The sequence below is a fragment of the Physeter macrocephalus genome, chromosome 13, assembly GCF_002837175.3.
Source record: "Physeter macrocephalus isolate SW-GA chromosome 13, ASM283717v5, whole genome shotgun sequence".
In the NCBI taxonomy this organism is placed as follows: domain Eukaryota; kingdom Metazoa; phylum Chordata; class Mammalia; order Artiodactyla; family Physeteridae; genus Physeter; species Physeter macrocephalus.
In genome coordinates this window covers 78,222,511-78,249,154 of record NC_041226.1, presented here as the reverse complement: position 1 = coordinate 78,249,154, position 26,644 = coordinate 78,222,511, and the positions used below count along the sequence as shown (strand labels likewise).

General features: G+C 42.9%; 1 protein-coding gene across 1 annotated transcript in view; it reads right to left on the bottom strand.

The window, feature by feature from the left end:
- The window catches only part of MYO16 (myosin XVI), a 432,588-nt gene that overhangs the window by 221,649 nt on the left and 184,295 nt on the right, over nucleotides 1-26,644 (bottom strand). Inside the window, exon 16 of the mRNA XM_024123222.3 lies at nucleotides 17,712-17,859. Within this exon, the coding sequence (XP_023978990.2) occupies nucleotides 17,712-17,859 (148 nt within the window). The remainder of the gene's footprint in view (nucleotides 1-17,711; nucleotides 17,860-26,644) is intronic.

Genomic DNA, 26,644 nt, shown 5'->3' with positions numbered 1-26,644 from the left:
TCTAGAGGCATTAAGTTGATCAAGTCATGGCCTCAAGTCTTAGAACATTTGCTTCTTAGGGAAAGACAGCGATGTAAGCACACAACATGTAACCATGATGAGGTCCACGGTAGAGATAAGCACAGAACACGGAGAGACTACCTGTGACCACGAAGGACAAAGGAAGGAGTCAGGAAAGCACCAAAGGACAGAGGTACTAGAGATGAATTTTTAGAATAAGAGTGTTTTCCAGGTGGAGGAGGAGAAGGAGGAGAACGCAGGCAGAAGGAAGAGTGTCAAGGCTTGCATTCATCCGCTCATTTACCCACTCATTCATTGATTCATCCACTCATTCATTCATTCACTCATTTACCCACTCCTTCACTCATTCATCCACTCATCCATTGATTCATCCACTCATTCATTCACTCATCCATTGATTCATTCACTCATTCACGCACTCATTCATTCACTCGTTCCCTCATTCATCCACTGAACACGGTTGATCAGATTCGTGCTGCGGGAGGACAGGACACTTGATGGGAACTGGGGGGAGATTAGCGTGGACAGGAACAGATGGAGATATGCAGAAATAATCCTTAGGCAGACTAGAATGCTTGAGAGCAATCGTTATAGAATTTTTTTCCATCATGAAAACTTTGAATACGAATCTTCAGGGATTCCAATATATAAAACAGGTAAAACAGAGATGCTCAGGTAAAAGAGGAGGTGTGTGTTTAAGCGTGCCTGGGTGTAAGTGTGTGTGTGTTCACAGTGGGGCCCTATGATTCCGAAGTCCCTGTTCCCATGACTGCATTTCACGAGGGAATGTCTCTATTAGGTCATTCTTAGTCACAGAGATTTTATAGTTCAGCAGCATTCTTTTAAAAGGACTACTTCTCTCGTCTATTTTATCTAAGTGGTTATGGCTGGTACATATGTGATCTTTTTATTTTTGCATATGTTTGTTTTGTAGCTCAAAACGCTACTGAAATATATTATTAGAGAAAATACTCTGCCACTGATTTACTGGATTTTTCTAGGCGAGCTTTCATTTTACTTATAATGGTAATTTTGTCTTATCCTTGATCATGTTTATTCCTCTGAATTTTCTTCTCTGATCACAATGATTACAACTTTAGGATCAATGCTAAAAAGAATCTGGGTTTATTTCACAACTAAATATGATGTCTACCTAGGCCTTGAGATAAATAATTTTTTTCACGTGAAAGACTCCTTTTATTTCCAATTTAAAAAAAGATTTGGGAGTTGAATGTTTTTGTCTTTTGGCACCTGCTGAAATGGTCAATGGAGTTTTCTCTTTTTACTTATTGATGTGACGGATGTATAGTACTAATAAATTTCTTAATACTGATCGTTGAGTAGCTTCTAATGGATTGCTAGATATTATTTGCTAATATTTTATTTATGCCTGTATATCTACAAGTCAGATAATTTCTATTTGTTTCTTTAATTGGTAGTTATTTTGATACGTTGATAGCACAGATATTCTGGATTTAAATTTCTTTTTAAAATTTTGACAGTGATAAAAGTTTTAAGAGTGGAACATACAGATAGCCAATGGATCCTTCTTCAACAATGTGAAAAGAGCAACACCGTGACGTATTCACTTCAAATCTTTGTTTGTTACCAATAAATTTCACAGATAAAGTTAACATCCCCATCTGTCCGTTTCACTCTTCCTTCCTTATCAGAGGAAATCAGTATGATCAATTTTGTGTCTATCTTTTCAGTCTAGTTTTTTTAAAAATTAAATTATACATGTATCTATAAAATATGTAATATTATTGTATTTAAAATTATATAAATATTATTTATATGCATCATTCAGCAAATTGCTTTAACTCAACTTTAGATTTATAAGATCTATTCTTACATACAGTTTAGGTTCATTTATTTATATTATTTTAAAATACTCTACCATGACCACCACCTGATTAATTTATTCATTTCCTCAGATACCATCATTTCTTTTCTTTTCTACTTGTGTATTTGCATCTTTGAAAAGTGTGCCAGGGAAGACCCATGCCCATGTTTTTTATGCACACGTGTGGGTTTCCCTACGCAGAGTTTCTCCACCGCGGGGCCGCTGAGCTCTGGGGTCTGCTGGCTCTCTGCTGTGTGGCCACCCTGGCGGGGCGGGGCCGTTCTGCAGCCCCCTCTGCCTCCGTTCACGAGGAGCCAGTAGCACCCCCTCCCCAGGCTGTCACAGCCAAAGATGTGTCCAGATATTGCCAAGAGTGGCCTGTGGAGTAACACCCACCTGCCTTTGTATGTTATACACGGGTCCAACTTGACCAAACACTGTTCTTCGAAGGGGCTGTACTAACCTAAACTCTCAGTGGGAGCGTGTCAGAATGCCTCACCCTTTGTATTATCTGATTTTTCTTACTGTTGCAACTATTTTCATTGTGCAATGGCACCTAATTATTCTTTCAGTTTCCATTTCCTTGATTACTCGTGAGAATGTGCATCTTTTCATGTGAGTATTGGAACTCTGGGCTTCTCTTCTGCATAATCTGCCTTCTGAAAAAGGAACAGAGAATTTCCTTCAGTCGTTAGTTTCTGCAATGATTTAAACAATTTTTTGTTCTTGAAGGTTTGAAAGAACTCGCTTAGGAACTTCCTGGGCGTGGCCTCTTTCTGGGATGGAAACCGGCTAGATTGCTTCTATGGTTCTCATCTCATTGGATTTTTCATTTCTTTTAGAGTCAACGTCAAAGGATTCTTATTTATTTAGTGTCACTCCCTCTGTGGTTATACCCTTTATTTCTATTACCAATGATCAATATTTAGTTTTCTAGTGACATTTTGTTTGTTTGCTCTTACTTCCGTATTTTGTTTCTAATTTTATTACTCTGTAGACAGACTATAAACCCTGTACAATTTTTGAATTTGGGAATTTATTAAACTTTACTTTATGGCCTAAGATGTGCTCAATTTTTTAATAAGTATACTATAAATGCCTGAAATATAGTGTTTCCATGAAAAGCACAGACTTTGGTATAAGCTTTCATTTGCTTACCTGATACATCTCTGCTCGTCATTTTACTTTAGGTCATCTCAGTTCAAAAGTACAGCTTCGGGCTCTATGAATTTTCAATTTACGGAGATGCTATTTGTGTGGTCCCTCACGTAACCTATGTAAGCTGTCCACATACACTCCTTTTACCTAACAGACTATACTCCATTCTCCCTTTCAATTGTTCGTATGTTCAGTTCTTTACATGTATCTTGCCATTCTTTTCTTATATGTTAACATTCCATGCAACATGATTTTCCAAAAGAGTGCCACATTGCTGCTCAAATATAAAGCATGAGAAATTAGGTATATCCGTAATCATATTATTACATATAATTATATGTAATATTTTGTATAAGATTTATCTAGAACGTGATGATATACAGTGTAATTGTTAACAACAATTACCTTAACGCATTTACTGGTGGGACGTGTGAGGACGTGTCTGGCACTTGGATGGGCCATCCTGCCCTTCATCACCCTTCCTCGCCTCCAGGTTGGTCCCCTGCTCTCCTCACTTTTTCCCCTGAAGGCCTCAGGAATCCATCCTAGCTTCCTCTCTTGTTCAAGCTTCTCCCCTCCCTCTTTCCTGGGCATCCTCCCGGGAAGGCTGGGGAGAGGAGGAAACCCAAAAGGCGAGCACAGGCAGTGTCGCCTTCAACCTTGGGCCGAGCAGAGGTGGGCTGGGCGATTCCTAACACAACAGAAAGTTCTAGAAATCTCACCGAGGGGCTTCCTGGGCAATGCCTGGCACTTTACTGAAGATGTGCCTGGTGGAAAGGACAGTGGCAGTCAGAGACAGCTCAGCGTGGAGTGCAGGCGGACTCTGGGTCTGAAGGTCATCCTGGCTTCGGACTCTCCAGAGTTCAGGTCCCTCTGAGTTTTGTTGATTTCCTTATCGCTGAGAAGGCAGGAAAGGCCCCCTTGTGGGGTGTGTGAGAGCTCAGGTAGCTCCGAATTTCCGTGATGTGCTCAACCCTTTCCTGACCCGGCACCAGGGAAATATTAAGTCCATTTGTTTCATATGATTCCACACAGCAGAATATTTGCCCTGCCCGGTTTGACCTCACCTCCAAGGAAAATTTTTGAAATTTCAAAAGTCTTGTAAAGTATAACTACATTTCCAGATCAGAAGGCCCTATCTGTGAGTCCATTTCACAAGCTGGACTTTTATTTAGGCGTCATCAGGGACCTCTGGACGGCCGGCACCTGCAGAGCCCTGGTTCACCCAAGACTATGGCTCTCCTTAGGGCACATTCGAATCCCGGGGGCGAGTCTCAATGCCCAGGCCACGCCCCAGGCCAAGAACATCAGAATCTCCAGGAAGGGCCGAGCACAGGTAGGTTCGACCTTCCCCGAGGGATGCGGGAAATCACTCATTGAGGAAGATCAGTCTCGCTGCTGTGTAGAGGAGGGCATAAGAGAAAGAGATGCTCAAGTACAAATATAATGCCTCATTTGCTACTTCCTCACGTAGGAAAATCACTGGTATTTGGGCAAGACACTCATTTTCTCGAAGTGTCCTTGGGCTCTGTTATTTCTGCATCTGGGACCTTCTCTATCTGGGGAACGCCTGCTCCTCCAATCACTAGGGCATCATGCTGTCCGGATGTGTTTCTTGGCTGAGGTCCACAGCTGAATCTCATTTGTCATATCACAGGCTAAAGTCCACCTACACCTGGTTGTGGTTCTTTTTCACAGGAGGACCCTGGAAATGCAGTCACAGGTTATCTTACATCTTGGTATTCTTAGCCTCCAACACAGTGCCTGTAACCTGGACAGAACTACAATCTGAAATAAATTATTTCTCTAATATATTTTTTTCTTCCAGTTTTCTCAATAAAACTATAACTGACATACAACACTGTAGAAATTTAAGGTGTACAGCACAATGATTTGATGTACATACATCATAAGTGATCATCACCATAAGTGGAGTGAACCTCCATCAAGTCAACTAAAAAATGAAAGACATAGAAAAAAATGTTTTCTTGTGATGAGACCTCTTAGGATTTGCTCTCTGAACTTCACATATAAAAACAGCAGTGTGAATTATACCCATCCTGATGCACATTAGATTCCTAGCTCTTACTCGTCTTTCAAGTGGAAGGTTGTACCTCTCGACCACCTTCATCTAATTCCCCTTCCCCCAAACCCTCACCTCTGTAAACATATATCTGCTCTCGTTTTGAGTTTGTTTGCTTGTTTGTTTTTGAAGTATAACTGACCTTCAACACTATGTTAGTTCCTGCTACCCACCACAGTGATTCGATATTTCTATACATTTCAAACTGATCACCGTGAGAAGTCTAGCTGCGACCTGTCACCGTACAAAGATGTTACATAGTTATCACTATAATCCCCACGTTGCACATTTCGCACCGTGACTCATTGGTTTTGCAGCTGGAAGCTTGTACCTCTTAATCTCCCTCCCCCATGTCTACATGTTTTTGGCACCAGCAATTCGAAAGGTGTCCTGATTATGAATTGGATACAGTCCAGAGCCTCTGTCAAGGTGAAGGGAGTGTCCTTTAGGTGAGGAAAGAGCCTGTCTGGGATTAGCCCACCTGGGAGCCTTCGTCTGTGGTCTTGCTCCTATTTCTCTCCAGAAACCGCATTAGAAAACACCAGTCCCGTTTCTCTTCTTGTGGCCCTCGGTCTCTAGGTGCTTGCTCCGTGCTGCTCTCCCGTCTCCACGGCCATTTAGACTCAGCCGGCACCTTTGCTTCCCTTTCTAGTGGCACTGTGTCCACCTCTCCGTCCTCAGCCCCCAATTCTCACTCTCCCCTCAGCCCGGCCACGAGGCCTCCACAGCTGCTCCTGGAGACGTGTGTCTCCCGGGGACGAGGGGGCAGAGGCTGGGCTGGAGGCCCCGTGGGTGAAGCCAAGAGGCTGCACTCCATCCTGTCCTCCAGGGAAAAACGCTCGGAGGTCTTAAGGGGCGTGGGCAGGACGGGATCTGACTGCTGCTTCCGAAAGAGAGGGGGCCAGGGACGGTAACGGGGCCAGAGAGAGGGCGAGGGACGGTAACGGGGCCACAGAGGGGTCCAGGGACGGTAACGGGGCCAGAGAGGGGGCCAGGAACAGTAACGGGGCCAGAGAGGGGGCCAGGGACGGTAACGGGGCCAGAGAGGGGGCCAGGGACGGTAACGGGGCCAGAGAGGGGGCCAGGGATGGTAACGGGGCCAGTCGGTGCTGGGGAGACTTGAAGAACGTCAGGTGAGAAAGGATGACAGCCACGCCCAGGGCGGCAGCAGGAACACGGGGAAAGGAGGGACAGCCAACAGGGCCACTGGTGAGACTGGAGGAAGCCACGATGGGGGGGGTCAATCCCACCCACTCACAGCTCCTTCGATTCCACTTACGGGCTACAAACCCTCAGGACACCTCGCACATCTTAGCAGGGGCGTCCAGCGGGGCGGATATGGACGAGCCAGCATCCTATCCAAATGAACTTTTCTCTCTATAAACACAGAGACTACTGGGTATATTTAAACACACGTTTTGACCCTGTGGCCCTAAACTGACGGTGAAGACAGCAGAAACCCTTTGCTTCCTCCAAGGTTCTCTAAGGAAGTTTCACGCAGCCCAGAGAGTCCAAACTGCAAAAGAGACAGCCGTGTCAGAACACATACACAGTCTGAAAATAAACACCCTCAGGATGAGTGCTGGAAAGCCCCAGCTTACGGTAAAGAATAACCCAAATGAGGAAAGCCAGGGCATCACTTTGAAAACCTTCTTTATCTTGAGCGCAAGCAAAAATTGGGGGGATAAGACATTCTCAGTGACTGTAGTTAAACAGATACTTTCAGATGTGCCACAGTTAACAAGGATTTACTCAGAGCCTAGTCTGTGCCAAGAGCAATTCCAGCCACGTTCAACTGGTCAGTGACTCAGACGAACATCCACACCCTCACGGAGCGTAAATTCCCGTGGGGGGCGGACGAGGCACGAGGGTACCCTGAGCGAGTACATCCTGGCGCGTGTTAAGGTGCTGAGCTCTACGGAGGGAAGAGAGCAGGGCATGAAGAGGGCGTGGGGGCGCCGGGCTCCTGGGAAGGGGATGGGAGCCAAGGTGGAGTCTGGAGGAAGCGCGTCTGGGCAGAGGGGCCAGCGAGAGCAAAGCTGGGTGGGGAGGTACCCAAAGCAGGACATGCAGGCCACGGTGTGGCCAGGCGGGGAGCCACGGGGAGACCAGGGAGCTCAGTGCCGAGGGACCAGATCACAGGGCCTCGGAGGCCGCTGATGGCTCCCTACCCTCAGGGGAATGAGGAAAAACTGCAGGGCTGGCGGAGGAGGGCTTCCAAGAATCCTTCTGGCTATTGCCTTGAGGACTGGTCGCCGACGGGGACCAGGGACACCTGTGCCGTCATCCAGGGGAGACACGCGGGTGACACCTGGGGTGGCGGCGGTGGAGAGTGGGAAGTGGGGCCAGCTGATGGATCGCCTGTGGTCGGGAGAAGAAGGGCATCAAGGAGGCTCCAGGAGCTTCGTCTTGGCGACTGGAAGGCCGGCATTGCCGGTGGAGGATGGAGCAGGTTTGGGGGCGGTGGGCTGGGCTGATCAGGAGCTCAGACGGGACACGTCCAGTTGGAGATTTCTACGAGATGTCCATGTGCCCAGGGGGGCACATATATCTTCATATCAGAATCGGATTTATGTATTAGCGCCAGCATGCAAGGGTTTTAATATGCTAATTCCTCTCAAGCCAACCAAGGCCATAAACTGGTGGCGGAGGGCGGGAGAAGGGCTTTGCTTCCTCTGAGATTCTGGGATGAAGCTGCACGTGGCTGAGAGAGTTCAGTGATGAGAGAGCCCGCTGTCCGAACAGACACAGCGAACAGCTTCACACCCGGGTTCTGAGATCAGAGTAAACAGCTGCTGGGTGGGGAAGGTCTGGCTCAGGGGTAATTCGTGTAACCATAAAATCTATTTTAATTAACGATGAGGTTAACACAAAGTCCTGGGGTGGCAGAAACCTTCAAACAAGCAAGAAGCAAAGGATCCCAAACTGCCTGGCGTGAATTCTGAGAATTCTGAACCTGCACGAAAGAGCGGGCCCAGAGACTGCAGAAGGTGAGGAAAGGCTGCAGACAGAGGCCCGAGAAGCCTGGGTCTTGGGGGAAGGGAGAGTGGGAGTGGTGCTGGTGGACGGGTGGACTGGGGCAGGCGGGGCGGGGCCGGACAGCCCAGAGGTGCAGTTTCTCTTTCCCTCTCCATCCTCGCTGGGAATGAGACCCCACAGCCCTCAGCAGTCGCCCCGTCAGCAGGCAGCAGCCCCCTTCCTGTGCCGTGATCCCGCCCGACTTGGACACCCTTAGACACTCATTTAGCTGTGCCCTGTCTTCACTTTACCACCAGTTCCTGTATCTCTTCACTCTTCTCTTGTGTCTGAATTCGCCCGTCTGAACCACATTTAACTGCATCCTTTGGTCAGCTAGCATCCTCCCAGCGGGCTACCGGGTACCCGGGCAGGAGGGGCAGCTGTGACCTGTGCCCTCGGGGGCCCCAGCCTCCCCTCAGGTGTCAGAGAGCCTTTCTCCGGGTACCGTGATCTTTTGTGGCTCCTTTTCAAATATTTCTGCAAAATCTTTCATCTGTTATCGAGAGATCAGGGTTTGAGAGAGACTCCTATGCTCCCAGGATGGGACTGTGGGTGATTCACTCAACCTTGTGTCAGGCTGGGCTGTGGATAAAGTGAGATGATAAACATCAAGTTCTCAGCGCGAGCAAATGTTGGTTATTTGAGTTTAGTTATTCCTCCCACACGCTTTCAGATTCCCCTGTGGAGTTACAAGACTAAACGGCCTTCGCTTCACAATGCTCCGTCTTATCACGGCCCGGGATGTAATCTTAGATTTGTGTGCACACACATAAACACACACTTTTTACCGTAGGATCCTACATAAATATCCACGTCGTGGTATCAGTTTCAGAACCCACCCTGTAATGTGCACAACGCACATCTGGTTTGAACTAACCGAATCCACTTGAGGAGACAGCTCATCTGTAACAAATCGTGCATTCCGAAATCTTCTTGGGGTCATCATCATCTCTGATTAAATAAGTGCAGGGTTTTGGACTTAAAGAATCGCTCTCTTTTTTTTTTTTTTCTACTTCTAGCTGGTACAGAAAGGCAAAGCATTTGAAGCATCTGAATTGAGTTTCTGCCGCAGGGAAAATGTGAACAGGAAGTTCTCCACGAGTGCTCAGGTTCTGCCTAGGGTTGCACTTTCCCTGGTATCTCAGTAACAGTAACGAGGTGCTCTCTGTCGGAGAAGCCCGGCCGCCGGGCGGATGGGAGACCCTCTGATTTCTCAGCCCATCAGCACCCACTGTGGCCGTGTTCCGCGCCCCCCCCCCAACCCCTGTCCTCCTTCCCACACCTACTCTCAGCCGCCCTCACCTCTTCAAAAGGGCTGTGCTGATTTTCATCAAAAGATCCAATTACGTTTCGATAACTGAAACGAGTAATTCATCCCAGTGACCACAGACTCAGAGCCCGACTCACACAGCAGAAGTTGGGGAAGGTCCCTGGGCCCAGCTGCATGGGGGCAGAGGCACAGCCTTGGAAGAAGCCTTCCCCAGACCCAGCGCTTCTACAAGAACTCAGGTTCTGACACTAGCTTGTCATCTTTTTCAAAACAATTATCCCTTCAGCTGTCCCCACGTGACTTTGATGGGAAAGAGCCTCCTATAATAATACCAACAATATTGCTGTTCCTTGTATGCCGCTTTCTAGGACCTTCTCGAGGCAGCCTGTGCAGTCCTCACTCACAGTAGTGCTCCAAGGTCAGCCCTTTGTCACGGAGGAGCAAAGAGAAGCAGAGAGAGGTTGCCCGATTTTCCCAAATTACCCAGCCGACAAGAGGCGGATTTAAACTGTGTCCTTGGGCTTCCCTGGTGGCGCCGCGGTTAAGAATCCGCCTGCCAAGGCAGGGGACGCGGGTTCGAGCCCCGGTCCGGGAAGATCCCACATGCCGCGGAGCAACTGAGCCCGTGCGCCACAACTACTGAGCCCACGTGCCACAACTACTGAAGCCCGCGCGCCTAGAGCCCGTGCTCCGCAATAAGAGAAGCCACGGCAATGAGAAGTCTGCACACTGCAACGAAAAGTATCCCCTGCTCGCCGCAACTAGAGAAAGCCCGCCCGCAGCAACGAAGACCCAACGCAGCCAAAAATAAACAAGTTGAAACTGTGTCCTTTCAGCTAAGTGCACTGCTCTTAGCAGTTTATACGTATTTGTCACCTAATATTGATGACATGCAAAAGACAGTCACCCCATGCAGAGGACAAGCCCCCCAAATGTCAGCAGGTGCGGGACTTGACTTCACAGGCTGCACAGGTGCCTCTTTGCTAACAGCTACTAGTGTGTATCGATTCCGTGATGTGGTTGTATCGACAGGCTGAAGGATAGCATCTTATCTGCCACTGTGCCCTGGCAATGCCATCCTTTCTGTGAACTGCAAAGGAAATTGGGGAGATCACGGGGAAGTGTGCGTGTGGACAGCGCCGATGAGCGAGATTTTTGTGGCATGTCTCAGCAAAACGGGGAGGGGTCACTGAGTCAGTAAGGGGACAAGGATAGGCTGGAGCAGACGTGGGCTGGATGCTGAGCAACCCTCACCTGGGCTCTGAGCTTGAATCACTCAGCAGGCCCGTCGCAAGGAGATGGTCGCCCCACTCCTGCCCCAGAGGAAGGCCCAGTGAGCACAGTAACGTGGGGCTGCTAAGTGCAAGGGGCAGGAGAGACTGGCTGGTGGGCTGGGGGAGAAGGACCACCACCGACTGCATCCGCCGGGCAGATACGGGCGGACGGAACTGGAAACGCGTCACAGCCGAGCGCGGGGTGCTGTGTGCTACAGCCACAGGGTTTGGAAAGGAGACAAATTCACACACACAGAACTGGGGACAAGTCCCTCCAAAATGGCAGTGGAGTCACCAAACAAGCACTTGGGGAGACTGTGGTCTCCTCTACAAGCTTCTGCAGCCTGCGAAAGCCACGCCCCCATTTACACATGGATTGTTCTCTACGCCCTGCCTGTTTAGCATCTCGATACAGTTCTTCATAAATTAGAATACGATACAGTAATTTCTAAGAGGAAATAATTTTAAAGGGAGAGAGACAGAGAGAGACAGAGAGAGACTGAGAAGGAGGGAGGAAGGTCACAGGAGCAGATGAGAAGGGCATTTTCAGTGAGTGCTTGCCTTGCGGTCCTGAGGTGGGATAAGTCTTCCTTTAGGTGAGAAACAATTACTGCCACGTTTTCAGACCTATGCAAGCTACACTACACAAGCCACAACTGCCCTCATCCTAAACTCTGGGGAAAAAATATGTTCTTTATTAGTGTGTGTGTGTGTGTGTGTGTGTGTGTGTGAGTGTGTGTGTGTGTGTGTATTTATTTATTTGTATACATATGTAAATATATATATACTAAAAATTAGATTTTTGGATTTTTGAAAGTTTATTTTCTTCAATCAGCAAACAACTAAGTTTTCACTTGACTGATACTCACCTCCACTCCTATAGGCTGAGCAACTACAGAGAGAACCTCGAAGGACCTGCTAACAACCCCTTCCCCTAAATCCCTTGAGGCCTGCTCAGCTCTGGTGCCCTGCAACAAGGCCAGGAGACTTCACGTGCTATGACAGAAAAGCAATATTTATTAAAGATTTTGGGGCTAGGAAGTTTATAGTTAAATTGGAATTTATCAAATGTTGATCTGCCCTGAGTGTAAAGCGTGGGATTGAAGAGGCACACAGACGAGAAGCTGTGCAAACGAGACACAGGCCCGGCCTGTGCTGGGCGCCCAGGTGGCGTCTCTGAGAAACACAGCTCTGCTTTCCGTCCAGGGTTCCTGAGATGTGGAAGGTTAGGGCTGCCTGTGTTAGATTCCCCCCGTGTTAGAAACACAAGCCAAGTAAAACAGACGTGTGTGTGAGAGAGAGGGAGAGACAGACACAGAGACAGAGAGACACAGTGCGAGACAGAGAGACAGAGACAGAGATTGAGACACAGAGAGACAGAGACAGACAGAGAGACACAGAGAGAGAGAGGGAATGGGAGAGACAGAGACTGAGACACAGAGACAGACAGAGAGACACAGAGGCAGCCCTTGAGTTCCTGGGTCTAGTTATCCCACCCAAGCATAACTTCTCTTTTCTCCAGTTATGTGACCCTCTGAGTCCTTCTCCTTTTTTCTTTTTTTTTTGTTCTTAAGTGTGTGAGAGTTGGGCACCTGACACTAGGAATCAGGCAATTCTGATGAAGAGAAAACTGGAAGCCAAATATACCTGGGTCTGGAACCAGGCTCTTTCGCTGACTACATTTACCAGCTACGTGGCCTTGAGGAAGGCTACGGGCTAAGTAGCACGTATCTGTGCTTCATATTTGTTACGAACACAACTTAGGTTACCGCAGCTCTTCACTCTTCCGTAGGGTTCTGAGGACAAGCTAGAGGCCGAGGGCAGTGCCTGACATCTGCGTGCTCCTTCCTCTCCCCGCTCCGCTGCTGGCTGGACATAATTCACGAATGGAAGGACGTTAGAAAGCCATGGGCCCTGACTTCTTCCTGCTGGCTTTTCACAAGTGAAATTTACCTGCTCATTGGCAGGGGTGATCCAACCCTCTTTATATTTTCAACGTAACCTTCAGCTAGCGTAATGAATGCACTTCAAAATTTTTCTTATGTTACTGGTTAAAGAAATGACCCAGAATTGCTTTTTATGGTAGTTAGAGGGAACAGACTCTAGCATGTCCTAAGTTAGTTTTGCTTAAACCGATTGTAAATAAAAAAACACACATACAGACTGACCTTGTGCTTTCCCTCTCATTTTCTTTCAAATCTCCTTGATGCAAAGGTGCTAAGGCAGCTGGTGTTATTTATAGGCAGCGTTGCTGCAGAGACAATACAGGGTTATGGCCAAGAGTCAAACTTGGCTCCTGGTTGACCTCTCCATCCTCATGTCCTGGGCCATCCAATGAGAACGCGGTCCTGCACCTTCTGCTTAATTACCGGCGAGGATTCGCCGAGACAAGGGAGAAGTAGGAGAGGGACCGACCTATGGTAAGTGCTCCGTAAGCTGCATATGTTACGATTGTGATTATCATTTAGATAACAATTAATAATAGAATCAGTTAGAAATAGATTATAGATTGACATATATACACTAATATGTATAAAATAGATAAATAAGAACCTGCTGTATAAAAAAATTAAATTAAAAACAAACAAACAAACAAAAACAAGATCTAGCCACAAGTCTCATAACTACTGTAAATCTAAAGCAGCGAGAGCATAAATAATATTTGGAGATATCTATGACTACCATAGTATGAAGTGAAAATATCTGTGATTTCTACCCTCAATATTATGTAATAACCTATAAGGGAAAAGAATGTGAAAAAATATATATACATGTATAACCGAATCGCTGTGCTGTATACCTGAAACTTACATGATATTGTACATCAACTATATTTCAATAAAATTTTTTTAAAAAAAGAAAAAAAATATAATACCTCCTGTCGCAAATCTTTGTCTTGGGAGCGCACCTTCAAGTCTGCATGCCTAAAACGTGTACTGAGTAAATCTTTCATTACATCACAAGATCATCCTCAAAGAATACTTAAGTTTACCCTTACCTTTTTAAAAATTAGGTGTCTTTCTCAACTTAAGTTCAACGCACGTAATAAATCCTTAGCAAAAACTGAACATTCGTTGAGAGTTCATTGCTGCAGCATCTACTGTGACAGGTGTACCCAGGCAGCACTTACAAGTTCAAGTACTCGGTGAGTCAGAGTTTCCTTTCACTACACACAAGGTTAGAAACAGGTCATGCATGCACTGAGTCAAACATCGCTTGCTCTCAGCTTACAATTCAAAATCTGACCTTTGCTGAGAATGTTCTTAAGTAGCACCACAATCATTTCCATCATTACTCAATATGAAGGGAGATTAGGAATAATTTCTTTGTACTTCAGAGCCCAACTGTTCTGGGACTACACCCATAAAAGCTGTTTAAAGTAGGTTGCAGATAAGCAATTAATGACTATTTCTAACTTTCATTAACTCTCAATTCCCAGCAACATAAATGACATTTATTGCCCAGATGTAATGTTAGTATTACTTAAAATTCTTTGAAATAAAACTTGAAAAACAAACAGCCAGGAAAAAGAAAAAGTAAATCATAGGACGAACCATAAATAAAAAAGAAACCTTTAACGATGGATTTTTTTTTTTTTTTTTGCTCCTGTCTAACTTTGTGGAGAGTGCGCCATCTAGTGGGAATTCTCAACCAATGCACCCTTACTGCCACTGCTCAAAATGTTGAGACCTATAGACATTTTTCTTGTTGCCGTTGTTTAAACAATCTGTCCAGGAAGATTTTATGCAAAGTGTTATAAATATTGTTTTCGTTCAGTTAAGCTGTAGGAGCTGATGTCTATATCTGTACCATTTCTATTCCATAAGCGAGAGTGCTATCTGCTTGTTCTAGATACTGTTCCAATTTTACAAACAAGGAAGTATTTTTAGGTGCATTTAACACTGAAATAAACCTCCATAAATTTTCATGTGAGACTTTGAAAACTTTTAGTTCCAAAAACAGAGTCAAAGTTAAAAAAAAAAAACACTTTTGTAGCTTTAATTCCAGCAGCATTAGTTACAACAATACTTTCTTCTCTCTGGAGTGCTAATCATGTAAGGACACGTGATAAACATTGGATATGCCTTCAGCTCGCAATTCCTGCTCCATGCCTACTTTATGTTTCATGTGGGTAATGAAGTGGTAGTAATAAAGAAAAGATGTATTTGAAGGAGGCAGGCTTGCAAGATTTTGTAACGTTTGCTTTAAGACTCAACATACTTCATCAAAATTTCAAGACAAGCTATATCATGGAATAAGTATTGAAGAAGCAAAGGAATATTCAGATGGTAATACAGGTGCTGATTTGTTCTATTTAATAGACATATCAACATCTTTTAAATAAAATCAGATAAGTAGGTGTGATACTATTGCTTATATATAAGCAATATTATATATTATTTATATATTGTTTATACAGATTTATTTATATATTGTTTATGTTTATATTTTTATATGCATAGCGATCTACTCTACCCATGAATACTGATTTCAAGGAGGAAACGCAGAAGGATCATGAGTTTGTGAAAGGTTACAAGGCTAACAAGTTCAACTTTATACTACTGATTGTAAACCAGCCAAACCATTTCCAAAACTGTGGTACCTAATATGTGTAATTACTAAGCAAAGATGAAACCCCAACCCAAATTCAAATATCATACAAATATGAGCTCCTCAAGCCTGACCGGCACTGTAAAAGTGAGAAAACCCACGAATACTGTAGCTGTTAGAAGATCCATATAACACAAATCACAAAAATACTGGGATGTACAATGCATTGTAACTTGCAAAACAGCTTGTCTTATTATGAAAGAATATTTTGCCTGTGGAATTCTCATTGTACAAATGTTCCAATGGATATGGTTTATGAATCCGGAGTGGCGGTGTACATTTTTATTGAGGAATGTTGTTTTGTACCCATTAGATATTTATAATTCATTTTAATAAAATAACTTCTTTGTTCAAGGGACTTGAATTATTCATGATTTTTCTGAGTTCTTTCCTGTCGGAGCTTCTCACAAAGCAACCCCTGACGTTTGACTTTCTAAATAGCCTAAGTGATTCCAAACACTCTTTTGCAAAGAGAAACGGATGTTGGAATGGAGGTCAATAAAGAAATGCTTGTTTTCTCCTACACGCTCTCACACTTCAAAAGAGGGGTCCAAGCCACAGACCAAGAAGTTGAATTGTCTCTCTGAATGCTGGATTAGATTGTTGCCTTTTGTTCTTCAGTGGCTCCGCGTCTGCAGTGCCAAGCACACGCATGTACATGCACGCGGGCACACGCATGTACATGCACGCACACACACGCGCGGACGCACCGAAGCCAATGGTCTGCTATCAGCTTTGAGCTTTTGCTAATAAGAAAGATCAGGAACACAAAACTCCAAGACTTTTCTTCCTCTCAGGCTACCCTGAACACCTACCCCACGGTCCGCAGCCTGAGGCTTTTCCTCCCGTTAGAGATGTGCGATGTAGAAAAACAAAAAATGAATTCCAAGTAATGGGGTTTCTCAATACTGCTGTTGTATAATATATTCACTTCAGTAGAGACCTCTTTATGGTTCTGGGTTTGATTTTCTCCTTCATGAAATGAAGGGATTTGATTAAGAAAAAACATTTCTAATGCTCTGGTAGCTTAGAATTTCTATTTTTAAATCACTTTCGTCTAGGCAATCATGCTTTGATATCGGTGTTTTCTTCTTCTGAATTTCTGTTGTTTTGGGGGGACAGTACATCTCCAAAGAGTCTCTTACTTTGAATAAAAAACAATTTTGATAAGGCCTTCTTACTTCATGTTTCCTTTTTGACATGATAAAGCGTATCTATACTTCTGGATGTAATATTTTCAAAGAAACTGAATGACAGCTGTTAATCATGTAACAGTGACTTCGAATACGGCCAATTCATTCCCCTCCCCCGGTCCCACACCCCACATCATTCACCCCCCCCGCCAACCCAGACAATGGCGACCACAGATATCGTTCTGTCCCTTCTCGGACAGGTCTAGGGGTTCCACTCCGTTAAGACCCCATCGCCCCTGGAAAATCCCCCATCTCTCAGCTTGCACTTGACATCTCCACCTACTTGTCCAATCAGCTCTCCACCTTCAACTCTCAAACAGCATGACTGGTCCTCGGGCCATGCTCCTCTCCTCCCCAAGCATCCTTTATTTTCTCTCACAAAAGTTCTCATAAAATCATGACCACTCACACCATTCTTCTTGAATCCAATAACAAACAGCCAGGAAACAATAAATCAGGTGTCACTAGGTATCTGAAGTAAATCCACGTCTCTTTCAGAGCTCAGCTCCTCCCCGCTTTGCCAGGAATTCACGGTTGTGTTTGGACCCGCTCAGCCAGCTCCCTCTCTCTCCTATCTCTCCTCTGAATGGGGTTTACTCTCCTTATTGGCGCGTTCCCATCCTATCCAAATCTGGACCAGTCCTTGTGGGAAGACACACCGGATCAGGCAGCCGGTGGAAATGCACACATTGCAAAGACACCCCTCAGCTCACTGTCTTAAGACTCCTCCCCTCCGTGGCCCTCCTCTGACCAAGGCATCCTCATTTGAACAAACACTTTCCTCCTCCATTGCAGAAAATCAGCCCCCAAGTTTACGTGTATTTTTCATCTTAAGCCGTTATGTAACCTCATCTGTTACTAATGAATCATAATTGCTCAAATATTATGTCCCATTATTTCAAAAGACTACTGAAAATTAGGAATGCATAACTAATGTTATATCCAAAATACAGCAAAGGAATATAAAAGTTTATATGTGGGCTAAATTTTTATTCTGATCTGAAAACTAGGAAAATAGAAACGTAAGTTAATACACATACGCAAAACATCACCTCAACACTCAAAAACGGTAATAATGCTGTTATACAGATAGTTCTAATCTAATAGTATATCCAATTATTCTCCTAAAAGAAGTCACCATTTCTTCTCTGAAAAATAAGAAGAAAATTTAAGACCGCTAAAATGCAACCACAATTTGAAGGCAGAACTACCAGACTGAAAATGCATAATCACTTACCGATGGGCACATAAATTGTTAAGGTGGAGTCCATACTTTTCTTCAGCAGATAACCCATCCATCAACAAGGAGAAGATGAGAAAATTGCTCTGGCCAAGAGGTTGTGAAACAAGTCTGGATTTCTCTAGCATATATGTATAAATTCTGGCTGGTTAAGAAAAGAAAAGGGATTCTGTCAAATGGCATTATTAGTTTCAGTTCCATAAATTTACACATATTAATTAGAAGAAATAATAATGGAGCTTCTTTTCAAGCACAGACCTTTTAAAAACAAAATAATAGACTTTATTTTTAGAGAAATTTTTTAAGTACAGAAAAATTAAGCAGAAAGCACTGAGAGTTCCAACATACCCTCTCTCTCCCCTCCCTAACACGCTGTTTACCCTATTATTAACATCTTGCACTAGAGTGGTACATATGTTAAAATGAATGAACCAATATTGATACACTATTATTAACTCAAGTCCGTAGTTCACATTGGTATTCGCTCTTTGTGTCGTACAGTTCTACGGGATTTGAGAAATTTACATGTCATGTGTGCACCATTACAGTATCATACAGAATAGTCTGCCCTAAAACTCAGTGACCCACCTACTCACCCCTCCCTCTCCCCCAACCCCTGGTAACCAATGATCTTTTTACTGTCTCTATAGTTTTGCCCTTTCCTGAACGTCATATAGTTGGAATCACACAGTATGTGCCCCTTTCAGATTGGCTTCTTTCACTTAATAATATGTATTTAAAGTTGCTTTTTTGTCTTTTCATGGCTTTATAGCCCATTTTTAATTAGTGAATACTATTCCATTGCATGAATATACTACAGTTTGTTTATCCATTCAGCTATTAAAAAACATCTTGGTTGCTTCTACTTTTTGCAATTATGAATAAAGCTGCTATAAACATTTATGTCTACATTACGTGCAGATGTGGTTTTCAACTCAGTTGAGTAAACGTCAAGGAATGTGATTCCCAGATCATATGGTGAGACTATGATCAGCTTTGTAAGAAACTGCCGAACTATCTTCCAAAGTGGCTGGACCATTTTGCGTTCCCATAAGCAATAAATCAGAGTTCCTGTTGCTCCAGATCCTCGCCAGTACTTGGTGTTGTTGGTGTTTTGGATTTTAGCCATTTTAACAGGGGCAGTGGTATTTCATCCTTGTTTTAATTTGCATTTCCTAGGTGACTTATAACGTGGAACATCTTCTCATATGCTTATTTCCATTTGTCTGTCTTCTTTGGTGAGATGTCCATGCAGATATTTTGCCCATTTTTAAAACTGAGTTGTTTTCTTACTGTTGAATATTAAGAGTTCTCCACATATTTTAGACAACAATTTTTTATCAAATATGTCTTTTGCAAATATTTTCTCCCAGCCTATGGCTCATCATTTCATTCTCTTAACAGTGTCTTTCACAGAACAGAAATTCTGAATTTTAATGAAGTTTAGCCTATCAATTATTCCTTTCATGGATTGTGCTTTTAGTGTTGTATCTGAAAAGTTACTGCCGTGCTTCCCTGGTGGCGCAGTGTTAAGAATCCGCCTGCCAATGCAGTGGACAGGGGTTCAAGCCCTGGTCCGGGAAGATCCCACATGCCGCGGAGCAACTAAGCCCGTGCGCCACAACTACTGAGCCTGTGCTCTAGAGCCCGTGAGCCACAACTACTGAGCCCGCGTGCCACAACTCCTGAAGCCCGCGAGCCACAACTACTGAAGCCCGCGTGCCTAGAGCCCATGCTCAGCAGCAAGAGAAGCCACCGCAGTGAGAAGCCCGCGCACCACAACGAAGAGTAGCCCCCGCTCGCCCCAACTAGAGAAAGCCTGCGCGCAGCAACGAAGACCCAACGCAGCCAAGAATAAAATAAATAAATTTATTTTTTTTAAAAAAGTCATTGCCAAACCCACAGTCACGTAAAATTTCTCCTCTATTCTCTTTTAAAAGTTTTATAGTTTTGTTTTTACATTTAGATTTATGATCTATCTGAGCTATTTTTCATATCTTTGTGCTTACATTCGTGGTTTTTTTGCCTGTGGATGTTCTGTTTTTCCAGCATAATTAATTGAAAAGACTATCCTTTCTCTATTGAATTGCCTTTGCTCCTTTGTCAATGATTAGTTGACTAGGTTTATGTGGGTCTATTTCTGTGCTCTCTATTGGTGTTCCATTGATCTATTTGTCTATTCTTTCACCAGTGCTATACTGTCTTGATTACTGTAGCTTTACAGTAAGTCTTAAAGTTGGGTAGGGCCAGTCCTCCAATTTTGTTCTTCTTTTTCAGTGTTGTGTTGGCTATTCTGTATCTTTTAACTCTCCATACAAACTTTCTGTCGATATCCACAAAGTAACTCTTGAACATTGAGCGTCTCACCATTTAGATCTACTTTGCTTTCTTTCATCAACGTTTTGTAGTTTTCCTTACGAAGATCATGTGCATATGTTGCTAAATTTATACTTAAGTGTTTTTGTTTTGGTGCTAATGGAAATGGTGCTGTGTTTTTAATTTCAAATTCCAGTTGTTCATTGATGATATACAGGAAAGCGATTGACTTTTGTATATTAACCTTATACCCTGAAACTTTGCTACAATCACTGATTAGTTCCAGGAGTTTTTGTTGTTGTTGTTGATGATGATTCTTTTGGATTTCTAAAATCAAATCAACAAAGACAGCTGGATTTCTTCCTTCCCAATATGTGTACCGTTTTTTTCTTTTTCTTATTACATTAGCTAGGATTTCCAGTATGGTGTGGAAAGAGAGTGGTGAGGGGGGACATTCTTACCTTGTTCCTGACCCAACATATACTTTTGTGCACAAATATAATCTGAAACAAGACATGTCCTTGCCTATAACAAAGCCACCAGAATAAGTATTAGAATTTTCTTGATTAACGTCTCAAAATTTGCAGGTACATATTGCTCGGGTATATATCAGTAGACATTGATTTTAAATGCTCTGCTGTAGACATTAGCAAGTATTACTGTCAAACAGCTCAGAAGGTTTTTATAGCTGCACAATTAAGGACAAGAGATACAGACAATGGTCTCTCACTGCTGGAAACACTGGAAGAAACTCACTGCAGCAAAGGCAAATACTACGGGAATTCATGAAGATACAATTGAATATACAGAATGGTACTAAGGTTTCAAGACCTAATATACTGGAATTATAAGAGGGAGCTAAATCGTGGTTTGTAGTGCAGTGGTAGAGAATGATACTGGTCCTTCAACAATAAAGTTTACATTCTAGTCAGGGAGGAAATAAGTAATGTGTCTGTAAGTAACGCAGGCGCAATGTGAATAGCGTCCAGTCATCTTCCTGGTTTATTGTGACCTCACATGTATTAGTAGGACTCATATCAAGGAGTCATTATTTGCTCTTCTGCCTTTAAACATTACAAAAGCAAAAGCAAAAATAACCCACATCGTAAATACATGTTGAAATTTCGTTCACTGTACGAGAGAAATGATGAAAGTATGCAATTTGGGAATCACAACCCCAGTTGTGCTTCAAAGATAGGATTGGAAATTCAGAATCTAGTGTTAACCAGAACTTAGGACCATATATTTGGCATGCTGAAAATCCTACTGTTTCTGGGGTATTCTTTTTATTTGAATTTAGGTTTATTCTTATCATTACGAATGGTCAGTAAACAGTTATGTATTTGAATTTTAAATGCAACTGTGAATTACTATAGTTTTCCACTTTGAAGTAAGAATTCATGGTCGATAATTTTGGGGATCAAAAAAATAGCAGTTTTAGGAAGGAAAATGAATTTAATTTTTCCCTCCATTTGAACTATAAACCAAATTTTGTGGAAAGAGTCTACTGTTAATTATTCCAGAGTCCAGCCTCTAAAAGCAAAAAATGTGAGGTCTCCCAATTTGGGTTTTATATAGCAAATCTACTTGAACAAATGGAACCACTATTGCAGTTCTTTATTCCTATAAATTTTGTAAGTGGTCAATTTAGTCAGTCAGAATGATGATCAATGCTTTAAAAAAATCTCAAAATTAATAAACCTTATTAAGAAAAGTTGTCTCATTAGACACCTTCTAGAAAAGTTATCAAAAGTGCATAAAGAAAGACTCTTTCAAAATACCTCTTCCATTAGTGGCATTAAAGCCCGAAGGTGATGGTAAAATTAGAATGAGGTGGTGTGGTTTCTTTTCCATTTCTCCATGAGTATTTAATCAGGTGGTAATTTCAAGTTGAGGTCTTAACTATTAAATTTTCTTTCCTACTTTTTCCTTCTTAAGCAAAATGCTGAAAACATGTTCCATTTGTTATTGATAATATTAACCCTGAAGTAATTAACTGCTCAAGAGAATATTTCTAAAAATCTGTACACATAGGAAATAAACTGTCATAGCTGTCCCCACTGTTATTTTCTGGTCACCAACTAATGGAATATCAGGTGAAAATGGAGGGCTAAGTGGTGACCTTCTGACCATCAAGTTTCTATACTCAGAGAAAAGACTGACCTTATGCCCACTTGTTCAAGCCAACACACAAGCTTAATTTAAAGCAGCATTCAGAACTAATCAAATTCCACATCACAGAGTGACTTCAATACCTTTCATCTTTCAAAAACTGTATCATCCTAGTTAGCTCATCTCCAGCAGTGAATAAAATTGCTGTGGATTAGAAGAATTTCTGATCAGCAGGATTTTTTTCTAAGTCCATCTTTAAGGAGATTTTAGATGGAAGAAAACAACCAAAAATTCAAAACAAGCAAAAATTCAAATTTCTGTGAGACTCCATTATTCTTCTGAATGGGGAGAATGCAGGCCTTTCTGTTGTGTTTAAAATGAAACTGGAATAATGGAAGGAAAATGATTGGTTTTGAAGTTAAAAATGTTTCTGACTCACTCATGCACGTGTCCATGCACAGAAAGTTTCTACTAATTTCTTGACTTCTGAAGACTTGTACATTTTTAAAAATATTTTATGTCAGAAATATTCTTGACTGGAAGTATACTTGTGATCCTCCACCTTTCCAGAAATCTATGTGAGTAGGTCTTCCAAAAAGTTTCGCTACTGAAAAAATATATATGTTTGCAGATTATATGTAACATAATATGCAGTGAAAGGATTTTACAGAACTATACCCATTTTTGTTCAAGATGAAAGGAGGTGGAAGAGATAAACCTCCCTCTCCTTCAAGAACGTCAAGTGCTCCAGATGCCCTTCCACTGGCTTCCAGAAACTTCCAGCACCCACTCTCACTCTGCCCACCCAAGTGGTTATCAATATATGACTAATAAGATCTCTTCCCAGAAATGCCCATCGTGCCTTCAATCAGCAATCACCAAAAGCACACTGCTGATTAATTAATACAGCCAAATAGTCTCTCTTTCACCCCGCACTACTTTTGCCTTCACTCTCCAGGATCAGTAATGCCGGGGGTGTTATAGGCGGACGGTGCCTCAATCGGGAGGCCAAAGTACGGTCCCCAGTCCTGAACCTGATACTGGCATCTCCACGCCCCTCTTAACTTCACTTTCCCCATCCATAAGTGGGGACAAAAAGAAACAAAGATCCCAGGCTTCCCGGATCCCAAGAGGAGGAATCACCATTTCAAGTACCTACTGTGTACCAGGCACTGTGCTAGGTGTTTTTCCAACTTTGCCTCATTTAAATCCTGCTGCAGGCCTTTTCACATTTAAACCCAACTGGCTTATCTCCAAAGCCCAGGCTCTTTGCACTAAAAGATGCTGTTCTTCAAAGGAGATGCAATCAATTAAAGCACTCCGAAATATTTTTTTTAATTTATTTCATTTTTTCTCATTAAAAAAAATTTTTTTTTAAATTTTTGGCCACATCGCATGGCTTGCGGGATCATACTTCCCCAACCAGGGATCAAACCCAGGCCCTCGGCAGTGAAAGCATCGAGTCCTGACCACTGGACTGCCGTGGAATACCCGGAAACTTTTTTTTTTAATTGAGGTATAGTTGGTTTACAACGTTGTGTTAGTTTCAGGTGTACAGCAAAGTGATTCAGTTTTGTATATATATATATATATATATGTATATATATTCTTTTTCTGATTCTTTTCTATTACAGGTTATTACAAAATATTGAGTATAATTCCATGTGCTATACAGTAGGTCCTTGTTGGTCATCTATTTTATATACAGTAGTGTGTATATGATAATCCCAAACTCCTAATTTATCCACCCCCTTCCCCTTTGATAACCATGTTTGTTTTTTATGTCTGTGGGTCTATTTCTGCTTTGTATATAAGTTCATTTGTATCATTTTTTTTTAGATTCCACATATAAGGGATATCATGTCATTTGCCTTTCTCTGTCTGACTTACTTCACTTAGTATGATAATCTCTAGGTCCATCCATGTTGCTGCAAATGGCATTATTTCTTTTTTTATGGCTGAATAATATTCCATTGTATATATACCACATCTTCTTTATCCATTCATCTGTCTATGAACATTTAGGTTGCTTCCATGTCTTGGCTATTGTAAACAGTGCTGCAGTGAACATTGGGGTGCATGGATCCTTTTGAACCATGTTTTTTCTGGATTCATACCCAGTAGTGGGATTGCTGGATCATATGGTGGCTCTATTTTTAGTTTTTTAAGGAACCTCCATACTGTTCTCCATAGTGGCTGTATCAATTTACATTCCCACCAACAGTGCAGGAGGGTCCTCTTTTCTCCGCACCCTCTCCAGCATTTATTATTTGTAGACTTTTTGATGATGGCCATTCTGAAACTTTTAAAAGAACTGAGAGTATAATACTAAGGATAGTTGACGATGACATCAATGAAGATGAAAACTATTTATTTGTTTGTCTATTTAAAATCAAGGTTTGAAAAAACGAAATGCCAACATCTTAATGTATTTTCCATCTCTTTGTGTTCACCCTATGTTTTAACTTTCCCAAGCAGATAACACAGCCTTGGCATATTTATTGGGAAACATCTCTGACTGTTACTAAGTTTCAATGTCCACTTCAATATGCCTGGGTGTCTTCAAGGCACAGAAAAGACAAGGAGCCAATTATTCTTCCCTTCCCACACATGGGTTCTGGGTCCTCCTACCTTTGTAGACCCTTCAGCACGTTTCTGTTTTGCCAGTCTCCACACTCAGGAAGCAGATAATGGTTCTACCCTTAGCACACACAAACTCTCATCATGAAGAGAACTGGCTCTAATTTACAAACAATAATCCAGAGCTAAATGTCGATAACTTTCCTTGACTATTGTACACTCTCAATAATAGGTGTTCTTTGCTGGCATGAATGAGTTCCTGAGGCGTTCACACAGTCCCCTCCCTGAACTGAATGATGTCTGCTTCGCTGTGATCGCCCCCCAGGGCCACTTCTCAGTCTGTAATCCAACAGATACTGAACGCAGGCCTACTGTGCACCCGGACAGACAGGCGCTCTGCCATCAGCAAACCTGTATCCTAAGAGGAGTCACAGACAACAACCAAACAAGTGGGAAAGGACGCTTTCAGATTTGGACAAGTGCTGGGGAAGAAATAAGGGGGGAGACTTGGTCTACAGTCAACAGAGTTGGAATCAAGGGAGCACATGAGAAACAGGGGCTTGGGGAACTTAGAACCATTATACTGTTAAATAAGTAATCAGATGGGAAAAAACCCTGGACTGAAAGCCCAGGTTAGAATGTTCTTTATTAATTGAAATTTCTTCCAAATAAGAAACAATCCTGACTTTCTGTAGCTGATGTTTCATAAAACTGAGACTTGTATTTTCTTTGTTACAATTGGTGGTTGCATCCCTGATCAAGGAGTTGGCATTAAATTATAAAAGTATAAGCAATAATGTCAATAAAGGAAATATACAGCATCTATCAACCTTAAAAGTAGTAATACAATATTCCCTGTACAATAAACTCATTACAACTATTTTACGTGTTGATCATTTAAGAAAATCTAGACTACCATGAAGCATGAAATCAACCTGCAACCTACATATATTTTACCTAATTTGAGGTGTAAAAACCTTAGTCCAATTTGGTTTACTATTTTAGTGAACACTTAAAATTCAGAAGGCTTTTACACAGGACTAATTTGAAGAACTCAGCTGTCTTTAAAAAACATGTAAAGTAATTTAAATTAATACCTTTTTAAAATTTTTCTTTCAGAAAAGGATCCTTAGTGATGAAATTATTCAAAAATATCCCATTGACGTACAGCTCCTTAAAGTGTTTAAACAGTGCCTGGTTTTGGAGGTGATGATGATACGTTTTCTTAGACTGAGAATAATTTTGAAAAGTAAAGACAGACACAATAGATCTCTCCTTATTCTCTGTCGTGGGGTGAACTGTGTCCCACAAAAAGATACGGCTAAGCCCCAAGCCCCCACATCTGTGCATGTGACCTCGTCTGAAAGTGAAGTTATGTGCCAGGAGGACAGTACACTGATGCTCACAGCTCTTTAACAATTCAGAGGGCGTTTCAGGACCCGGAAGTGCCTCAGGTTCATCTGTCGGAATATTTACTGTCACCCTGTCACAGTGTGCAGCCTGGAGAGGCTGTGTGAGAGGTGTTTGTGGGTCTGATTATGCTGAAACTCCGTGGGGCTGCCTGATGATTAACGGAAGAGGCTCCTTCGCCTTCTTTTTTATGCAGCATACAATTATTTTCTAAATTAACGTTCCTGAGGAGGACATGTTAAGTTCTATCCAGAAAAGAAAGTAAACAAAATTAGGAATGGATAAGACCATCAGAAGCCACTTATCGTATCTTCGTCTCGGTAAAGGGAATATTGAATCAAGAACAAGCTGGGGCTTCCCTGGTGGCGCAGTGGTTGAGAGTCCGCCTGCCGAGGCGGGGGACGCGGGTTCGCGCCCCGGTCCCGGAAGATCCCACGTGCCGCGGAGCGGCTGGGCCCGTGAGCCGTGGCCGCTGAGCCTGCGCGTCCGGAGCCTGTGCTCCGCGGCGGGAG